The following is a 21953-nucleotide window of genomic DNA, read 5'->3' as shown; positions in this document are numbered from 1 at the left end:
TCTGTGGAAAGGCATCTTGGCATGAGAGTAAAATGTGTAATCTCGGCCATTGGGTTTTAGAGTACGCTAGACGTCCAAGACCTTCAGCCTTCTCAGAGAAACTTTTAGCCTTTTCAAGAGCCTATAGGACACAGAGGGTCTGCCCACCGAGGTGTCCACCGCTGGCTCTAGAGCAACATTGAAGTCGCCCCCTAAAACCAATAACCCCTCTGAAAAGGAGGATAATAAAGCAAGGGACTGAACGAGCCATGGTACTTGGCCTTTATTAGGGGCATACAAATTGGCAAACGTCACTGGGGAATCACCCAGTACACCCTTTACAAAGATGTACCTGCCCTCTGGGTCTGCAGAGGTAGCGGTATGCTTGAAGGGAAGGCACTTATGCACAGCTATACTAACTCCCCTACTAGCAGAATCATGGGTACTGTGAAACCATTGGACAAATTTCTTAGGGGGAAAGTTAGGGATTTTGCCTGTTCTGAAGTGGGTCTCCTGCAGAAAAGCCACTGAAACTTTATCCCTCAGAAGGAGAGATAGCGTTTGAGACCTTTTGCATGGCTCGTTCAGTCCATGTGCATTTAGCGAGGCGACTACAATAGAAGACATTTCGGCATACAATCAGGTGGGTAAAAGCACACGACACCCATGGGAGCACTTAATAGCACACAGTTGATATGAGCAGAGGAAAGGAAAGGGGGGAGAGGAGAACATAGAAAATAAAATAGGGGAGATAACCATAAACATATTAAACTGGCAAATGACCAGCTCCGACAAGTACCCATCCGAGGTGGAGTAAATGCTTTACTTATCACCAGCCAAGACAGGATTGGACTGGCGAGGGGGCAAGTAAAGCACCGTATGGTCCGAAACATATAGACCAGAACACAAATACGTCCAGCACCGGTATCTATCCGGTCTTCACCCTTAAGGTGGGGAATAGAGCTCGCAGTCCCAGAGGTAGCAACCAGTGGAAACAGAGAAGCGTCACAAATCTGTTATGACATCATATATAAAACATAGACCCGAAATATAATGTAGGCCGTAAAATGGAAACCAGGGGAGAGGCCAAGTTCGCCTATAATAAACATTAAAACAGGAGGTTGAGAGACAGTCATTTCCAGGCCTGGAGAAATGAGATATCAACGATACATGCTTACGAACATGGCCGGAGCGGCGGGCTCAGGTGAGGGCCCTGTCCATCTTGCCGCGTCCCAAACGATCCGATCTGCCTGCGGAGGCCTTCTGCCAGGCCGAGACACGAGGTGGAGTAGGTAGGGAGCCATCTTGGTCGGCCGGTAACCATGAAGGGATTTCCACAGGGGGAACATCCAGGGACCTCCAAACAGAATCAAGATCCGCTGGTGAGCGTACGGTAAGTAGTTTACCATTCCTGGAGACCGCCAGCCCAAAAGGATATAGCCATCGGAACGGAGTCAACGTCTTCCGCAGGACATCCAGGAGAGGCTTGAACAAGCGCCGCTTGGCCAGGGTGGATGGCGCGAGATCCTGGAACATCTGGATCGGGGTATTTTCGTACTCAAGTACCTCCATCTCGCGTTGCCTTTTCAGGAGGGCTGCGGTGTCGACGTAGCTCAACAGGCCACAAATCACGTCACGTGGTGGCTCTTGCGGTTTAGGCCTGGGGCGCAGCGCCCTATGTATGCGCTCCACCACGATTCCTGCCGCTGTATCCGGATCAAGCATCATGGAAAATATTTCGCGCGCAACTGTCGGTAAGGCCTCCGCCGCAATCGACTCAGGTAGGCCGCGAATGTTGCGCCGGCGACTACGATTTTCCTGATCCTCCAGCTTCAGGAAGGCATCGTTCAGTAAGGCCTTGTGAGACGTCAGCACCTCCGAAGCTTTACCCTCATAAGTCATGATAGCTTCTTGTGCTGTTTCTAACGAGACAACCCTCTGACCCAGGTGCTTTATATCATCCTTAATGTCTGACAAGTCTTGCTTAAGAGGCAAGAGGGCAGCTTCAAGGACACGTCGGAGAGTCCGTTCTGAGAGGGGCTTATCTCTGGGTCTCCCGTCTGAGATATCGGAGCCGCTGCCTGCGTCTGAGATGTCTCCTGCATCGGAGTCATGAGTAATAGATGCCGCCATATTGGGGCCCTTCTGAGCAGTAAGCCTCTGTGTTTTCCGAAGAAACTTCTCCATCTCTGGTAATTTGGAGCGCAGTGGGGTCGACTCTGAGCTTCCTCTGTTCTTATCTTTGCCAGGTTTCCCCATAATCAATCAAATTAGAAGCTTAAATAGGGCAAATGAGCCGGAATGCTGGAGGAGCTCAAGCGTGTGCAGCCATTCAGCAGCGTGGCTAGGCTCCGCCCCCCCCCCCCCCCCCCTATAGTAGTTATATTCTTGTACATAGGAGCAGTATTATGGTAGTTGTATTCTTGTACATAGGAACAGTATTATAGTAGTTATATTCTTCTACATAGGAGCAGTATTTTAGTAGTTATATTCTTGTACATAGGAACAGTATTATAGTAGTTATATTCTTCTACATAGGAGCAGTATTTTAGTAGTTATATTCTTGTACATAGGAGCAGTATTATAGTAGCTATATTCTTGCACGTAGGAGGCAGTATTATAGTAGTTGTATTCTTGTACATAGGAGCAGTATTATAGTAGTTATATTCTTGTACATAGGAGCAGTATTATAGTAGCTATATTCTTGTACGTAGGAGGCAGTATTATAGTAGTTGTATTCTTGTACATAGGAGCAATATTATTGTAGTTATATTCCTGTACATAGGAGCAGTATTATAGTAGTTATATTCTTTTACGTAGGAGGCAGTATTATAGTAGTTGTATTCTTGTACATAGGAGCAGTATTATAGTAGTTATATTCTTGTACATAGGGGCAGTATTATAGTAGCTATATTCTTGTACGTAGGAGGCAATATTATTGTAGTTATATTCTTGTACATAGGAGGCAGTATTATAGTAGTTATATTCTTGTACATAGGAGGCAGTAATATAGTAGTTATATTCTTGTACATAGGAGCAGTATTTTAGTAGTTATATTCTTGTACATAGGAGCAGTATTATAGTAGTTATATTCTTGTACATAGGAGGCAGTATTATAGTAGTTATATTCTTGTACATAGGAGGCAGTAATATAGTAGTTATATTCTTGTACATAGGAGCAGTATTTTAGTAGTTATATTCTTGTACATAGGAGCAGTATTATAGTAGTTATATTCTTGTACATAGGAGGCAGTATTATAGTAGTTATATTTTTGTAAATAGGAGGCAGTATTATAGTAGTTATATTCCTATACATAGGAACAGTATTTTAGCAGTTATATTCTTGTATTTAGGAGGCAGAATTATAACTACTATAAAACTACCGCCTACATATAAGAATATATTTACTATAATACTGCTCCTATGTACAAGAATATAACTACTATAATACTGCCTCCTATGAACAGGAATATAGTAATCATATTGTTGTACAGTAGTTATACTGTCTTTTTTGCGTGTGTTTAGTTTTAGTAGTTAGTGTGAATATTGTTTCAAAAACATTTGTAAATTTGTATAAATGATCGAGAAGAAAGTTTAAAATCTAAAAAAGTGTTGCCCCTTGTGACCTCATAAACTTCCTGAATATATTGCAGTAAACAAATACTGGATTATCAGACTTCATAATATTAATTCATTAAACACAGATAGAAATTCATTTATTTGTTTGTATTTTAATATTTGACCCTCATATAGACATAATATAGAAAAACACGAGGATTTGTAAACATATAGAAAGTGCATTGCCTTAAGCCTTTGTTTTCTTACAAAGATATTTGAATTTTAACATATTATTTCTCATGTTGCGTATTTTTCCTGTATACCGAGCAATCTATAAATATGCCATAAAAATAGATATTTCCCTGATTGTGCTTTCCCCTCCTTATACTCTAGTTTATCTTATGCCTCCAAAAACACAGAATCTTCTGTTCTTCTCTATCTTTATCTTAATGGTTCTGCAAATAAACAAATTAATGACATTATTAGACACATTTATTCTTAAATTCCTTGTTTACAACAATAATCCAGAGAGACAGAAAAAAATAAATAGATAAAGGTCATTTCCCACATTGTAAAAAGTTTCTTTTAGAAAACCATATCCCACATGGTGAACGTTTACACCAACTAAAGTTAAGTCTCTAATAAGCAAATGTTTTAGACGCTAAGTACTAATAAATATTTTAAGGTTTTCCATTATCGCATTTCAAGATCTGTCAGAGTACATTTAATTTATAGATTAGCCCTGTTTTTAACTTTTTTTAACTTTATTCTAGGAGTCTGTAAAAAATGCAGCAATACCAGCTAAGTAAGGGTTTTTTATTTTTTGGTCGCCAGTAACTGATCCTCTTTCTGACAAAAATATTAGATGCCGCAGTCACTACTGGCCATGGCATCTAAGGGGAGTTGGAAGGTGCCTTAAATGGCAACATATCAGAAGTCACCTGAATGGCTGCCCAAAAAACACTATACTGCTTTTATTAAGGGGTTAAATGATCAAATTCTGGCCTTCCTGCAGCCATCACTAGAGGAACTTATTGCATAATCTTTTACATTTTGAGCGCAAAGTATGCAGAAAACTTTTAAGTGCCCCCTAGTGGTGGCTGCAGGCAGCTAGAATTTTATCATTTAGTACAGTACAAGAAAATGGAGCTCCAACCAATATAAAGATAAATTAAGAAAATGATTTTTTTCCAGGATATTGATGGGCTTACCATTTGACAGGTAATCATATCAGATCGGTGGGTGTCTGACACATAGAGCCCCATGATCCGCTTTAATAGCAGTCACGGTTCCAGTAATAAACCATGTATAGAGCCAGGACACTGCAGCTCCCTACACTGTGTAGTGGCCATACACAGGTACTGCAGCTTGGCTTCAATTAAGGTGGTAGAGGTAGATAAAATTTGTTGTTCTCAGAAAATCTCTTTAAAGAGGACCTCTCCCCAGATTCCTGCATTCCCCATGTAACAAAAATTCTGGAGCATCTATTCTTATGGCTCTATGTTCTGCCGTTCCTTTATTATTTCTACTAGAAGTTATGAATGGATTGCTAGCAGTCTGCAGTAAGGGTACAGAGGGGGGGTAACCAGTTAGGGGGGTGTACCTGCACAGACTTACTCTATCCAATCAGTGCTGCCATTTTCAGACTGTGCAGGGCCCCCCCCCCCCCCCCCAACTGGTTACCTCCCCTCTGTACCCTTACTGCAGACTGCTGGCAATCCATTCATAACTTCTAGTAGAAATAATAAAGGGATGGCACAACATAGAGCCATAAGAATAGATGCTCCAGAATTGTTATTACATGGGGAATGCATGAAGCTATTAAAACAGGAATGTCAGGAGCGGTGAGAGGTCCTCTTTAAAGGTAACATTTGGGCTCTTGTGAGTCTTGGTACAATTGCTGCATTACTACAATTCATCTCAATGTAAGAAGTGTAGAGGTAGAAGACACCCCAGAACCTTGGCGCAAATTGCTTGACTCTTTCCACAATTCCCATTGATTTCCAGGGTAAGGGACACATGAAAGTAAGAGAGAGTATTCCCATAAGAAGGATCATCATAACTGGCTATTTGGAAATGGATGGGTTTTCTAAATCAGACAACGCCATGACTTAATCTACTGCAAATACGTAAATACGCACCAATTATTATTTGTTGTCCCCTCCTTTGGTTTTCTCCAAATCTGTAATTTCTTCGCCAGGTTTAGCGTCAGGAACATGAAGCACTTCATTGGCAGGAGTACCAGATTCCTCCACCCTATGGTCATTTCTAATATCAGTCTCATTGTTTAATGTCTTCTCTGGCTCCACTGGGATTAGTGGTGTAAGTTCCTTCACTTTTTCTATCTTTTCTTCTTTAGGTAGATCATGCTTCTCATTATCTTGAGGTTCATGACTTGATGCTATCAAATTGAGACCTTCGGCAGGCTCCTTCTTAGTATTGTCACCTTTAGTATCTGTGGGCTCTTGAGCTACCTCTTTATGTTTCAGTTCATCATCAGATGGTTTGTTTGATTTTGTATCATCTTTATTAGTTATAGGTTGTACTAAAGTGACCGTGTGCTCCAAGCCAACATTTTCTATGTCTCCACCATCATCGCTAGGTTTAATATCATTGTCTTCAGTATGAATACTAGGTTTCTCTGATTCTTCACCAGTAACATCTTTAGAAGTATTTCCATTCTCAGCAGTCCCATCATCAGATGCATTCTTATTCTCAGCAGTCCCATGATCAGGTGCTTCTTTATTCTCAGCAGTTCCATCACCAGGTGTATCCTTATTCTCAGCAGTCACATCACATGTTGCTTCTTTATTCTCAGCAGTCCCATGATCAGGTGCTTCTTTATTCTCCGCAGTTCCATCACCAGGTGCATCTTTATTCTCAGTTGCCACTTCACCTGGTGCATCTTTATTCTCAGCAGTCCCATGATCAGGTGCTTCTTTATTCTCAGGAGTCAAATCACCAGGTGCATCTTTATTTTCAGCAGTCCCATAATTTTGTGCATCTCTATTTTCTGCAGTCACCTCACTAGGTGCACCTTTTTTCTCAGCAGCTACTTCTCCAGTTGCATCTTTATTCTCTACAGTCCCATCACCAGGTGCTTCTTTATTCTCAGCAGTCCCATCACCTGGTCCTTCTTTATTCTCAGCAGTCCGATCACCAGGTGCTTCTTTATTCTCAGCAGTCCCATCACCAGGTGCTTCTTTATTCTCAGCAGTCCCATCACCTGGTGCTTCTTTATTCTCAGCAGTCCCATCACCTGGTGCTTCTTTATTCTCAGCAGTCCCATCACCTGGTGCTTCTTTATTCTCAGCAGTCCCATCACCTGGTGCTTCTTTATTCTCAGCAGTCCCATCACCTGGTGCTTCTTTATTCTCAGCAATCCCATCACCTGGTGCTTCTTTATTTTCAGCAGTCCGATCACCTGGTGCTTCTTTATTCTCTGCAGTCACAGCACCTGGTGCATCTTCCTTCTCAGCAGTCCCATTACCTGGTGGATCTTCCTTCTCAGCAGTCCCATCACCTGGTGCATCTATCTTCTGGGCATTACCATTACCTGGTGCATCTTCCTTCTCAGCAGTCCCATCACCTGGTGCATCTATCTTCTGAGCATTACCATTACCTGGTGTATCTTCCTTTTCAGCAGTCACGTTACCAATTGCATGTTCCTTCTCAGCAGTCATGTCACCAGACACATCTTTTTTCTCAGCAGTCACATTATCAGTTGCATGTTCATTCTGAGCAGACACTTCACCAGTTGCATGTTTATTATCAGCAGTCACAATACCAGTTCCATGTTTATTCACAGCAGTCACTTCACCAGTTTTATGTTCATTCTCAGCAGTCACTTCACCAGTTGCATGTTCTTTCTCAGCAGTCATTTCACCAGTTGCATGTTCTTTCTCAGCAGTCACTTCACCAGTTGCATGTTTTTTCTCAGCAGTCACTTCACCAGTTGCATGTTCTTTCTCGGAAGTCACTTCACCAGTTGCATGTTCTTTCTCAGTAGTCATTTCACCAGTTGCATGTTTTTTCTCAGAAGTCACTTCACCAGTTGCATGTTCTTTCTCAGCAGTCATTTCACCAGTTGCATGTTCTTTCTCAGCAGTCACTTCACCAGTTGCATGTTCTTTCTCAGCAGTCATTTCACCAGTTGCATGTTCTTTCTCAGCAGTCACTTCACCAGTTGCATGTTCTTTCTCAGCAGTCACTTCACCAGTTGCATGTTCTTTCTCAGCAGTCATTTCACCAGTTGCATGTTCTTTCTCAGCAGTCACTTCACCAGTTGCATGTTCTTTCTCAGCAGTCACTTCACCAGTTGCATGTTCTTTCTCAGCAGTCACTTCACCAGTTGCATGTTCTTTCTCAGCAGTCACTTCACCAGTTGCATGTTCTTTCTCAGAAGTCACATCACCAGTTGCATGTTCTTTCTCAGAAGTCACTTCACCAGTTGCATGTTCTTTCTCAGCAGTCACTTCACCAGTTGCATGTTCTTTCTCAGAAGTCACATCACCAGTTGCATGTTCTTTCTCAGAAGTCACTTCACCAGTTGCATGTTCTTTCTCAGCAGTCACTTCACCAGTTGCATGTTCTTTCTCAGCAGTCACTTCACCAGTTGCATGTTCTTTCTCAGCAGTCACTTCACCAGTTGCATGTTCTTTCTCAGAAGTCACATCACCAGTTGCATGTTCTTTCTGAGCAGTCACTTCACCAGTTGCATGTTCTTTCTGAGCAGTCACTTCACCAGTTGCATGTTCATTCTCAGCAGTCACTTCACCAGTTGCATGTTCTTTCTGAGCAGTCACTTCACCAGTTGCATGTTCTTTCTGAGCAGTCACTTCACCAGTTGCATGTTCATTCACAGCAGTCACTTCACCAGTAGCATGTTCATTCACAGCAGTCATTTCACCAGTAGCATGTTCATTCTCAGCAGTCACTTCACCAGTAGCATGTTCATTCTCAGCAGTCACTTCACCGGTTGCATGTTCATTCACAGCAGTAACTTCACCAGTAGCATGTTCATTCTCAGCAGTCACTTCACCAGTTGCATGTTTTTTCTGAGCAGTCACTTCACCAGTTGCATGTTCTTTCTGAGCAGTCACTTCACCAGTTGCATGTTCATTCACAGCAGTCACTTCACCAGTAGCATGTTCATTCACAGCAGTCACTTCACCAGTAGCATGTTCATTCTCAGCAGTCACTTCACCGGTTGCATGTTCTTTCTCAGCAGTCACTTCACCAGTTGCATGTTCTTTCTGAGCAGTCACTTCACCAGTTGCATGTTCTTTCTCAGCAGTCATTTCACCAGTTGCATGTTCTTTCTCAGCAGTCATTTCACCAGTTGCATGTTCATTCTCAGCAGTCACTTCACCGGTTGCATGCTCATTTTCAGCAGTCACTTCACCAGTAGCATGTTCATTCTCAGCAGTCACTTCACCAGTTGCATGTTCTTTCTGAGCAGTCACTTCACCAGTTGCATGCTCTTTCTCAGCAGTCATTTCACCAGTTGCATGTTCTTTCTGAGCAGTCACTTCACCAGTTGTATGTTCTTTCTCAGCAGTCACTTCAGCAGTTGCATGTTCTTTCTGAGCAGTCACTTCACCAGTTGCATGTTCTTTCTCAGCAGTCACTTCACCAGTTGCATGTTCATTCTCAGCAGTCACTTCACCGGTTGCATGTTCATTCTCAGCAGTCACTTCACCAGTTGCATGTTCATTCTCAGCAGTCACTTCACCGGTTGCATGTTCATTCTCAGCAGTCACTTCACCAGTAGCATGTTCTTTCTGAGCAGTCACTTCACCAGTTGCATGCTCTTTCTCAGCAGTCATTTCACCAGTTGCATGTTCTTTCTGAGCAGTCACTTCACCAGTTGCATGTTCTTTCTGAGCAGTCACTTCACCAGTTGCATGTTCTTTCTCAGCAGTCACTTCACCAGTTGCATGTTCATTCTCAGCAGTCACTTCACCAGTTGCATGTTCATTCTCAGCAGTCACTTCACCAGTTGCATGTTCTTTCTGAGCAGTCACTTCACCAGTTGCATGTGCTTTCTGAGCAGTCACTTCAGCAGTTGCATCTTCTTTCTCAGCAGTCTCTTCACCAGTTGCATGTTCTTTCTGAGCAGTCACTTCACCAGTTGCATCTTCTTTCTGAGCAGTCACTTCACCAGTTGCATGTGCTTTCTCAGCAGTCACTTCAGCAGTTGCATGTTCTTTCTGAGCAGTCACTTCACCAGTTGCATGTTCTTTCTGAGCAGTCACTTCACCAGTAGCATGTTCTTTCTCAGCAGTCACTTCACCAGTTGCATGTTCTTTCTCAGCAGTCACTTCACCAGTTGCATGTTCTTTCTGAGCAGTCACTTCACCAGTTGCATGTTCTTTCTCAGCAGTCACTTCACCAGTTGCATGTTCTTTCTCAGCAGTCACTTCACCAGTTGCATGTTCTTTCTCAGCAGTCACTTCACCAGTTGCATGTTCTTTCTCAGGTTTACACATCTCCTCAATATTCACATCATGAGACTCCTCTTCACTCGTAATTTCCTTTTCATTAGGGGCAGATTCATGTTTTTCTCCTTCCGCCATCTCAGATGTACTTTCCTTTAGCATCTCTCCATGTGTTGAGGAACCCGTCATAGTCTTCTGTTGCTTTGGTTCATCATGACTTTCCTGGAGAACTCCTTCTTGGGAATCTTGTAACTTATTGTCCTCCAAATCTGCAGAGTGCACGTAACATAATTACTATTTCAAGTTTTGCTATTGGGCCCCTTAAAGACTTATTCCATTCCAGTATCAAGACACTTACCGGTAATCTTACCTGTGTGTACGCCTTTGAAATTGTCCTCTTCATCTGTACTGGAGTCACTGGGTTCGGGCTCAGAGTCCAGACTGGGGTTATTGCCAATGGCCTCTGCTATCTTTTCCTGGACTGATTTGCAGTCTTTAAGAAAAACAGCAAATTTCACAAGAGGCAAAGGATGAGAAGTGGTCAGGACAAATGCACTTACTGCACACAGCCAGAAGCAGGGAAGCAGCGCTGCGGTGTCAATGCTACATCCATGCAGGGCAGGAGGCAAAAGCAAGTTCATGCACAAACCAAGCACAGGAATCTCTGGGATCAGCGCCCCCTTGGGGCTGTGTGTTCATTCTTATGATTTAGGAATTATTGTGATAACATTTGAAGCATTGTATAAATTCGGGAATATGCGCCTCCTATACCCAGTAGATAGGGAGAAGAGAGAGTCCATGGGTCATTATTGGATGGGGATCTCTAAAGGGCTTGTCCACATCTTGTCAGTAGGATCCCCCAAAAATAAACTCCAGCTGCCGAGATCTCCCAGCGATAAGCTGTAATCTGTAGAGAAAACTAGTAGGAAGCGCCCTGCAGCGCCACCTCAGGGGAAATTAAGCATTACACTGTTTCCATTAAAATCCATGGGCTGCCCATGTAATAGTGACCGGCTCTCAAAAATCTAAAATAGGAAAATAATAAAGCAACTTTCTAAATACTGCAGTCTTACTTAAACATCCCCTCCCGTTTTGTGTATACAGCTCCTGTGCAGCGCTATGTGTGTTGTAGGGTTCCATACTACAAACAACCCCCCTGTGTAGTCTGGTCCTGCAGCAACGTGTTCCTCCAGTCCCTCTGCCTTCTCTTCTTTGTAAACTACAGGAAAAATGAAGGCCGTAAAGCATGACTGCACAATCAGACTACACACAGGTTTTGTAGTCTGTAACCATGGAGACACATGGGTCTGAATAAAAGGTGTATGCACAAAACTAGGGATGAGCGAATCGACTTCGGATGAAACATCCAAAGTCGATTCGCTCATCCCTACACAAAACTGTAAGAGATTTTTAATCCGGACAATTCACGGCGTTGATTAAAGGGGTTGTCCAGCCACCTAAAAGTTCTGATAAAAAACAGAGGGGGTCATTTAATAACAACCCCTACATCTGGCGGTGGATCCGCCGAAGTTATGAAGAGGCTAAATGTCAGACAACTTCCTTGCTGGGTTACATTTAGACCATTTTCTACTCCTAAACGAGGCGTAGAAAATTATTAATGAGACGGCCTGGCGGCCCTTCCCTGCCCTCACCGCACACACTTTTTTAGACCTGGCGTGAGCGGGGAGAAGTCGCAGATTGCACCGCAAACCCTTTGAATGTTAAACTAGTGTCTGGTAAATAACATCCCTGTACATTTCACAGCCATGATATCAGGTGAGAAGCTGTAATCACTATTTGCAGGTTGTTATCTCATTGAATTGCTAAGTTCCGTTGGCTCCACCCACTTCGACCTGTGGTATAGGTGCACACTCCTCGACACACCCACCTTCGGTATAGAAAAATAATATATTGCAAATATGGGAGGGCACTCAGGTATCTGGTGTTGCACAGAATACTACACTATAGGTTAGTGTTCACACATTTATTAGCCAATGTACTAAAAACAATAACTAAAATTGATTAAAAAAATATAAATAACACAACAGAAGCAATCACGTGTAATAATGCTCCAAGTTCCCACAGCCAAACATCCTGTCTGGTATACCGTGAGGTGTTGGATCAATACACAGTTGATACTTTTGATGCCCCTGACAGAAAACCGATATTCATTACTTTTGTGATAGTTAGTTTGGTAACGATAATATCAGTCTATTAAAGGTTGAATAATGATATATCGTACAATAGTATTATGGATATCGGTGAGTATAATTTCTTAATTACTCAAATTGCTGATGTACAATAAAATGTCTACAATAATTCGCATTCCTGTAGCTAACCTACACAAAAGGTAGTAAAAAAGAACCAAAAAGTTAGAAAAAAAGAACCAAAAGTATCTAACTTTTTTTACCATTCAGCAGTCAGTCCCTTTTTTTCCAGACGCAACTTAATTAAGAAAAGAAGGGGGCCGCAGACACTTAAGAGCCGCCTATCTTTGGATAAAGAAACTATTAGGCATGATGAAATCCATTCTGTTAAATGCTCATCTGTTGGCAGTTTGCACAGATGTGAGGTTTCAGTGTTACCTGTGGAGGGAATTCTGTGCCTGTGAATAGCTTTACATAGGACTGCAGGTAAGGCTACTAAGTCATGCATATTTGCAATCGGTCCGGGAGCACAAAGGACGTTTTTTATGCAACTATTGTAATTGCTACAATTCATCGGAAGTACAGTAGAACATTACGCTATTCTGCAAATAATTTTGATTAAATCCACCGTTTTCTGTCTACAGCGTCTATGCAAATCTATGTGTCTCATGGTTACAGACTACAAAAACCCCTGTGTAGTCGGATTTTGGATCCATGTGATATTCTCTTCAAGTTACTTTCACTCCTTCTACTGTCTGTAGATTATCAAAAATAACAGAGATGAGCGAAGCTATGAAAAATTAAATTCAGCTGCTTCACCAAATTTCACAAAGAAATTTGACTCGTTACGAATTACCTTGTCATAAATCACATTCCTTTGTAAGTAGCGGGCGCAATGACGGTGAACGGCGATCACGCTGCCCTCCACCATTGAAGCCCTCAGATGCTGTGTTCGTCACTGATTGAGGCATCTGATGTTAAAATGAAGGCCTTTCGGGGGTTAATCAAGGTTAAAAAAAAATACATACTCCCCTGATCCATTTGCTTGTGGAGAGGCCATTGCGCCATCTTTTTTGAAGAAACCGCGCAAAATCTCGCGTAGCAAAGTGATGACGTCATCACTGAAGAAGAACAGAGGGAGTGGACTAACAGCAGGATCAGACTACACACGGGTTTGTATGTAGTCTGTAACTATGGAGACAAATAGGTTTGCAAAGAAGCTGTAAACACAAATGGTAGATACAGTTGCAAGAAAAAGTATGTGAACCCTTTGGAATGATATGGATTTCTGCACAAATTGGTCATAAAATGTGATCTGATCTTCACAACAACAGACAATCACAGTCTGCTTAAACTAACAACATACAAATAATTAAATGTTACCATTTTTTTATTGAACACACCATGTAAACATTCACAGTGCAGGTGGAAAAAGTATGTGAACCCTTGGATTTAATAACTGGTTGAACCTCCTTTGGCAGCAATAACTTCAACCAAACGTTTCCTGTAGTTGCAGATCAGACGGGCACAACGGTCAGGAGTAATTCTTGACCATTCCTCTTTACAGAACAGTTTCAGTTCAGCAATATTCTTGAGATGTCTGGTGTGAATCACTTTCTTGAGGTCCTGCCACAGCTTCTCAATCGGGTTGAGGTCAGGACTCTGACTGGGCCACTCCAGAAGGCGTATTTTCTTCTGTTGTTGATTTACTTCTATGCTTTGGGTCGTTGTCCTGTTGCAACACCCATCTTCTGTTGAGCTTCAGCTGGTGGACAGATGGCATTAAGTTCTCCTGCAAAATGTCTTGATAAACTTGGGAATTAATTTTTCCTTCGATGATAGCAATCCGTCCAGGCCCTCACGCAGCAAAGCAGCCCCAAACCGTGATGCCCCCACCACCATACTTCACAGTTGGGATGAGGTTTTGATGTTGGTGTGCTGTGCCTCTTTTTCTCCACACATAGTGTTGTGTGTTTCTTCCAAACAACTCAACTTTGGTTTCATCTGTCCACAGAATATTTTGCCAGTACTGCTGTGGAACATCCAGGTGCTCTTGTGCAAACTGTAAACGTGCAGCAATGTATTTTTTTGGACAGCAGTGGCTTCCTCTGTGGTATCCTCCCATGAAATCCATTCTTGTTTAGTGTTTTACATATCATAGATTTGCTAACAGGGATATTAGCATATGCCAGAGACTTTTGTAAGTCTTTAGCTGACACTCTAGGATTCTTCTTCACCTCATTGAGCAGTCTGCTCTGTGCTCTTGCAGTCATCTTTACAGGACGGCCACTCCTAGGGAGAGTAGCAGCAGTGCGGAACTTTCTCCATTTATAGAAAATTTGTCTTACCGTGGACTGAAGAACAGCAAGGCTTTTGGAGACATTTTTTTAACCCTTTCCAGCTTTATGCAAGTCAACAATTCTTAATCGTAGGTCTTCTGAGAGCTCTTTTGTGTGAGGCATCATTCACATCAGGCAATGCTTCTTGTGAAAAGCAAACCCAGAACTGGTGTGTGTTTTTTATAGGGCAGATGTAACCAACACCTCCAATCTCATTTCATTGATTGGACTCCAGTTGGCTGACACCTCACTCCAATTAGCTCTCAGAGATGTCATTAGTCTAGGGGTTCACATACTTTTTCCACCTGCACTGTGAATGTTTACATGGTGTGTTCAATAAAAGCATGGTAACATTTAATTCTTTGTGTGTTATTAGGTTAAGCAGACTGTGATTGTCTATTGTTGTGACTCACAACAATATTGACCTTTTTTTTTATATGTGCATTTGCTTGTATTTAATTTGCTGCCTCTTTTACGGGTTTGGTTAATTCTGCATTATAGAAATAATCAATCATAGAGATAAGGCTCCCAGTTTAACGAGAGAGAAGAAGACTGGGAAGAATTACTGTAATTAGAGATTTATCTTCTACTTCAACTTTAATTTTTCTTGTCACATTCGAATTTTTAGACTCGGGAGACAGATCTTCAATCTTGGCAGGAACTTTTTTGTTAAAACATTTTTGTAACTTTTAGAAACCAAATTTTTTTCCAACTATTTTTAACCCATGAAAGCTTTCGCAAATTTTTTAAGAAGGGAAGCAGAATATGGAATGTGTAATGTGAGAAACGAATGGCAAGAAAATGGCACGACACTCAATAATTTATTCTGTACATGCTGTAGTCATTCAAACACACTGAGAGAACAATAACACACAAAAGAGCAAACAAAGGGAGAAGCGATATAATGCAGAGACTAGGTTGCCGTGGAGCCGTAACAACAACACAAAGCTGCTGATTACATAACATTTGCATAGCAATTTATAAAGCGTGACAGCGATTTAACCCCGGATATATAAGAAAGCGACAAATCCTATTTATTGGAATTATTATTTTGGGAGGAAATTTTAACATTTTTAAAGATTTTTTTTTAAACAGCAAAGATTCTCTAGAAAATATATATGTATCATATTTACCCACTCTTCCAGAATGTCCATAAGACTCCCAGAAAAGAGTAGACAAGTCTCCTGCTGGGAGTTGTAGTTTTGTAATTGCGCAGCTTCACTTTGAATTAATACTATTTGTACAGTAAGCATTTTATAATATATCTTTGTTACATTTTTGTTTTCGCTTATTTTGCAACATTTCGTCTTGACGTCAGGGAAACCATCAACAAGCTGCTTATCACGGATTATCTTTATTAACCCTTGCACATTGAGTACAAAATAGTGGCCTGTTGTTAAAGGCCAATTGTCGGTAGATTTGTACCTATGACACTGGGTGACCTGTTGAATGTGCGCTTGGCAGCTGAAGGCATCTGTGTTGGCCCCATGTTCATATGTGCCCACATTGCTGAGAAAAATGTTTTACTATATGCAAATGAGCCTCTAGGAGCAACAGGGGCGTTACCATTACTCCTAGAGGATCTGCTCTCTTTGCAACTGCCGAGCCCTCTGCACTTTGATTGACAGGACCAGGTGTGATGACTTTTTCACTGCCTTGTCCTGTCAAGTGCAGAGGGCTCAGCAGTTGCAGAGAGAGCTGAGCCTCTAGGTGTAATGGTAACGCCCCCATTGCTCCTAGAGACTCATTTGCATATATTAAAACATTATTTTTCTCAGCAATAGGGACACATACGAACATGGGACCAACACAGATGCCTTCAGCTGCCAAGTGCACATGTAACAGGTCAGCCGGTGTCATAGGTACAAAACTGCTGACAGATGCCCTTTAATGTACTGTGGGTCCAAATTGCAAAATGCAATGCTTGGAGCATTAACAACCAAGATAGCTACTAAATACTATAGACATATTTTTAATACATAAAATTTTGTTTTAGTATTAAAGATAACTAATGTTGTTACAAAGACGTGGTCTAAAAAGTGTTTATAATTACATTTAGAATGACTATTATATAGGTGAGCTGTTAAAGGAGCACTCCATTTTGAACAATGTCTTTAGGTTAGAAGGTCCTCCTAACAATAAGCTGATCACCCTCAATCATTAGCGGTATGGGTAAATGTGATAACAATGGTTCAATTTCTCTGCAGCACCCCCATAGGGAAAATGAAGTATTACACAGTTGTCATTTAAATCAATAGGTTGTCCATGTAATGGACAGTTATAGAGGGTGGTCGCCCATTCAGGGCCCTCAGAATTACCTAGTCGCATGTTTAAAAATGGGTTTTCTAACCCTTTAAGTACAATGTATCTTTTTCCATATTACAATGTTTATTTTATATTTATTGCCAATGAGAGACGGAAAGGAATTACATTGTGCATGCTTTCTTGGCTAGACACACTGGTAACACAGCACAGGTGGCATGCAGGAGGCTCACACCACAGTTCCTTTCCTATACTCACCACCCTCCTCATCACTGGTAAGTTTATTCTCTAAGTCATCTTCTGCCTCAGACTTGTCCTCCTCATCCATGTGACCTAAGGTTCCATCATCATTTACCTGCTCATTATCAGGGCTCACACAGTTTGTATTCCTGTCCTCTTCTGGTCTATTGGACAGTGGTTCAACTACATCATCATGACCTTCAACATTCTCATCAACAATCATATCATGTTCCGCAAGCTGTTTCTCCAGCAACTCCTTGTCGGGCTTTTCCGATAGTAGACTCTTTTCTAAATCATGGTTGTCCATGTCTTGATTTGTTTCCTTAAATCTCTTCTCCTGGTCGCTTTCTGCCTCATGATCATCATGTCTTTCATGAATGTCATCTTCATCTGTGCCATCTTCACTTGAGGAGCTACCTACTGAGCTGTTAGATGAAATGGATTCTGTGCGCTTCCTATCTACAATGGGAGAAAAATTTTGAAATCTTAATGTCCTTTCACAACTAATTTGTATCATTCAGATCTGTATCATGGGACCACTTGAGGTACAACACAATATATCCAATTATTGCTGATTTGCTCCCGGTTGAAAACCACTTTAACCATCAAAGTTCATTGTAAGCCAATTCTATGACTTGTCTTCTACCCCAAGAAAGATTTGGTCACATCATATAGACCTCATGGAGCAAACCTGTCCATGAATACTAGTGGCCTCGGAAGTCATGTCAACCAACCAGAGTTCAATTTTGATTTTCAAAATTGACCTTCAACGGGGAAAGCTGTAGGCAACATGGCCACTTCTGGCACGGAGTCCTTTGAATACTCTCATAAACATAACAAGAAGAAAGACATACATTGAAAGTTATTTTGAAATATTCAATACATTGTACAAGTTTATTGTACCCAATAACTCATTTTCACAGTAGCCTTACATGACCAGACACTGATTAGGAATCTGATTGGTCACGTTAAAACCAGATTGTTCTATTTTGGAGAAACTTTTTTGGGTCAATTTGTGCCTCAAACATAATCCATTCAAGGGTCAACTGGTCCAACCTCAACTTTACAACATTGTAGTATCATTGGCCCTTTTTGCTTTTCCACTGGGACAAACATGGTCTAACAAAGCTTTGTTTGTGGCCCTTAGTGACATTGGGTAATTTACCGAATGGCATGACTGTGTATAGAATAGACTCCTGAGTCCTGATCAGAATTTTAAAAAGATTGTCCAGTCCCAAAGCAAACAGCCATTGCAGTCAGTGCTCTTTTTAAACATTACATTGAAATCAATGGACATCCACTGATTTTCAATGGAAACCCAGAATTGGTCAAGCATGCCTCTTGGTCCTTGCATAAAATTGGGCACACCTAATAACGAGACGTAATTCTGTTACCTCTCATAGGGCACTTAAAACGAGACGTTTGATATGTGATCCATCTATTGTCATGACAATACCTAAAGGAACACTTCAAGAAGAACTGATACACTGTATAATGCCTAGTGCAAGACCTGTGGGGGTGGAGCATGACACAAGAATTCCTATTTCATGATCCACCCCTGAAGACCTGCTTTAGCTATAACATTCAGTGTAACTTACCTGAATCAGAAAATGATGCTTAGGTATAAGCATCAATGAAAATCCACAATTCATCAAGTATGGCTGTTGGCCCTAGCTAAAAATTGGGCAGACTTAATTAGAGGACCTAATTCTATAACCTCCCATAAGACATTTAAAAGGAGATTTTTGATGAGCGATCCATCTCTTGTCAGTAAAATACCTAAAGGAACACTCCAAGAACTGATACACTAAGTAATGCCTAGTGTAAGACCTGCAGGGGCGGTGCATGACACAAGGATTCCTATTTCATGCTCCACCCCTGAGGACCTGCTTTAGCCATGAAAGTGAGAACCGTTCACTATAACTTACTTGACTCAGAAAGTGATGCTTAGGTATAATATTTGCATTAATAGACCCATGTCTATCCATTTCATTCTGAATTGTCCTTTCAGTGTGTGCGGAGCAGAAATCATACCAGCATTAATTCCCAACCTCATTTCTCATATGCTATTTTCAGCTATGATTAGGTATTTAATTAACTGGATAATTAAAATAAGGCAAGACTTAATCACAGAGAAATGCTGATTGTAGAACATACAGATTTAGTCGTCTTAGATTAGAAATTTAGGAAAATGACGAGATTGGCCCCCAAACTCCAGGTCAATTAGTGAATGCAATCAAAGGCAGATTCTACCCCCTTGATTTTCTGATTTCAAACCTTTCTTCCTCTGAAGGCTCGGCTGGCGCGCTCTATGTTCTCTATAGAGAGTCTGGATTTTTCTCGCCGCTGAGTTCATTTCCTCGTCAGCTATGCTATGTTTTCCTATTCAATATGGAAAATACAATATCAAAGGGAGCTGCCGAGTTCAAAGGAAAGAGAATTTATGTAAGAAAGTAATGAAAGAAAACTGAACAGTCTGTGAAGCCTTCATCATTAGACGTGTCAATACCCAGCCTTGAGAATTGCAATAAATATGATAAAGAGATGCAAATGAGAAAACATGTATATTATACAAATACTAAAGGGATGCTGGGCAGTTAATAAATGATAATGGGCACAAAGCCTGCCTCTACCTTATATAACCCGTGTTCTACCCTTCAATGTACGGGTCCATTCCAAGCATGCCTTGCCTTGTCAAGATAGAGCTAAATCATGGATGGGCACCAAGACGGGCTCCACTGAATCTGTGTATGGAATGGTTATTTTGAACGCCATCTGAACTGGTTTTATGGCTTTCAATAAAGGACTTGGCTGGATTCACACCCTCTTCTGTTTAATAGTGGCCCCTAAATCACAGCAGTGGGAACTCCCTTGCCTTCTTCACATTCCATTGTAACCACTGGAGGCATGCTTGCCAACATCTCAATTGCATAAATCGGGACATTTAAGCTACGCCCCCTCATCCCCCCTCCCCCCCAAAATGCCCACTTTGGGTTGAAGTTTGCAACGTTGCTGCTTTTGTGGCCCCTTTTGTGCAACTACATGTATGTGGGGGAAGCAACTAGTTGGCCCTTATTTCTGGATTATATGGCTCCCATTCAAATCAATAGACCATCTGTGTGACAGCCAGGTCATACAACAAAAAAGCTTCTCCACACTAGCAATATATACATATATATCTAAATAAAAAAGAAAAACAAAAGTAGCACACCAAAAATTGGTGCAATTCCTTCCAGCAACCAGAGACTCAGGTTTGCCTAATGTAGCCTTAGTAAACGAAGGCAGCACTCCAAATCAAGGTGAACAATAGGGTTTATTGGCCCATGTGACAGCAACGTTTCAGCTCACTCAAGCTTGACAAAGGCTCCAAGGAGTGAGCTGAAACGCTGCTGTCACATGGGCCAATAAACCCTATTGTTCACCTTGATTTGGAGTGCTGCCTTCGTTTACTAAGGATATATATATAACTTTATATAACATCTTTATAAAAAAGGGTTTGTTGCCCCATCTGGACAAGCCCTTTATAATTGAAGTGGTGACCAGACCTACTCATTTCTAGGACTCTAGGGAACCCCAGGCAGGGGGGGGGAGACAGCGTAATACATGGCTGTTCACTAGAGTGGGAGCCACATTTTTGCAGCAATTGTAAGGAAATCCAAGTATATGTGATCCCCAAAATAGTGCAGAAAAACAGTTTTAATAAGTGTCTCAACTCCTTTAAAGGGGGTTTCCAGTAATAATGATCTTTTAACAAGTGCCTGCCGACTGCAGAGCTTTTCCTGGTACAGCGTTCCAAATCCTCTGAGTATTGTTAATTGACACAATTCATGCTGCCTGCAGCCACCTCTAGAGGGAGCCCAAGAGCTTATTTTACACATTGTACTGTACTATAAAACAATACACAGTAAGCTCGTGAGCTCCTCCTAGTGGTGGCTGCAGGAAGAAATCGTTTTATCAATTAATTCTTACGTATTTGCAGGGGATTTGGAGCTCTGTGTCAGAAAAAATAATCCTATTTTTAAGAAATAATTCAGCATTAGACATGCATTAAAAAGTAAATCTATTCTTTTTATTGTTTACCGTGGCCTGATAGGAAAAAAACATCACTGTGAAGAATCAATGCAAAGGTGTATGTAGAAAAAAAATCAATATAATAATAATAATACATTAAATAGTAAGAAAAGAACTCACCTTGTTTATCCTCCAGGTAGTCGCTGTCACAATGCCCATCCCTTTCATCTCTCTCCCTGTCAGAAGCCTCTGGCACCGCGTTTGATGGTGTGCCACGTCTCCGTTCCGGGCTTAAATCATCTTTTTCATCATCCGAGGGTGACTTTGACTTTTCATTCACTTGATCATCAACCTGTCCTTCTTCATTATGTTTCTCATCAGGTTTGTATTCCTCAACATCAGAATCTTCCTCAAAGTCTATAGGAAAAAAAAAAAAATAATGCAAGCCGCTCAGAAAAAAATCCTATATTTTAGATGACGTGAGGTTGAATTCAGTTCGGAGCGGACGGTGCCTGCCTCTCGAGGAGTAATAAAGGCGTTACAGACGGAGACACTTCAATTGTCTATGAAAAGTATTTGAACAGCTTTCATTATCGCATCCTTTACCTCCTTTAGTAAGACCCTCCATAACTCATTGACACAAATCTCACTTATTAGCAAGATAATTAAAAGCCGTTAACAAGCGCCAGGTCACTTGCTCCTTATCCTTGTTGTACTGTAATGCACTATGGCGGGAATGCAAAGGACAATTCATTTTATTACCCTACAGGCTTAAATGCTCATCATCATCCCCATCACCAGGGGCATGCATAATGAAGAGGGGGTCCTATAGCAATGTTTACAACGAAGACCCCTTCTGCACCCCCCACTACCTGGGACAGAAGGTTATTCTATTGGTAGATTCCAGAGATTTAACCCCTGTCCCCAGACACTGACCAAACTCACATGGCAATGCCCGCTTCTGGGTGAGATTTACA

General features: G+C 41.5%; 1 protein-coding gene across 2 annotated transcripts in view; it reads right to left on the bottom strand.

Annotated features, from left to right (window-relative positions):
- Positions 1-3717: 3717 nt before the first annotated feature.
- Positions 3718-21953, bottom strand: part of ERICH3 (glutamate rich 3) — a 56196-nt gene continuing 37960 nt past the window's right edge. The window contains exons 11-15 of one of the 2 annotated variants that reach the window (XM_044302297.1): positions 21157-21393; positions 19243-19347; positions 10336-10470; positions 5679-10246; positions 3718-3992 (exon numbers count right to left, since the gene is read on the bottom strand). In XM_044302297.1, coding sequence (XP_044158232.1) covers positions 5685-10246; positions 10336-10470; positions 19243-19347; positions 21157-21393 — 5039 coding nt within the window. In that variant the 3' untranslated portion in view covers positions 3718-3992; positions 5679-5684. The remainder of the gene's footprint in view (positions 3993-5678; positions 10247-10335; positions 10471-19242; positions 19348-21156; positions 21394-21953) is intronic. The other variant, XM_044302298.1, reaches the window with a different exon arrangement.

This window comes from Bufo gargarizans, chromosome 7 (assembly GCF_014858855.1).
Source record: "Bufo gargarizans isolate SCDJY-AF-19 chromosome 7, ASM1485885v1, whole genome shotgun sequence".
Lineage (NCBI taxonomy): Eukaryota > Metazoa > Chordata > Amphibia > Anura > Bufonidae > Bufo > Bufo gargarizans.
Note: the sequence above shows the minus strand (reverse complement) of the source record. Positions and strands in the feature narration are given on the sequence as shown.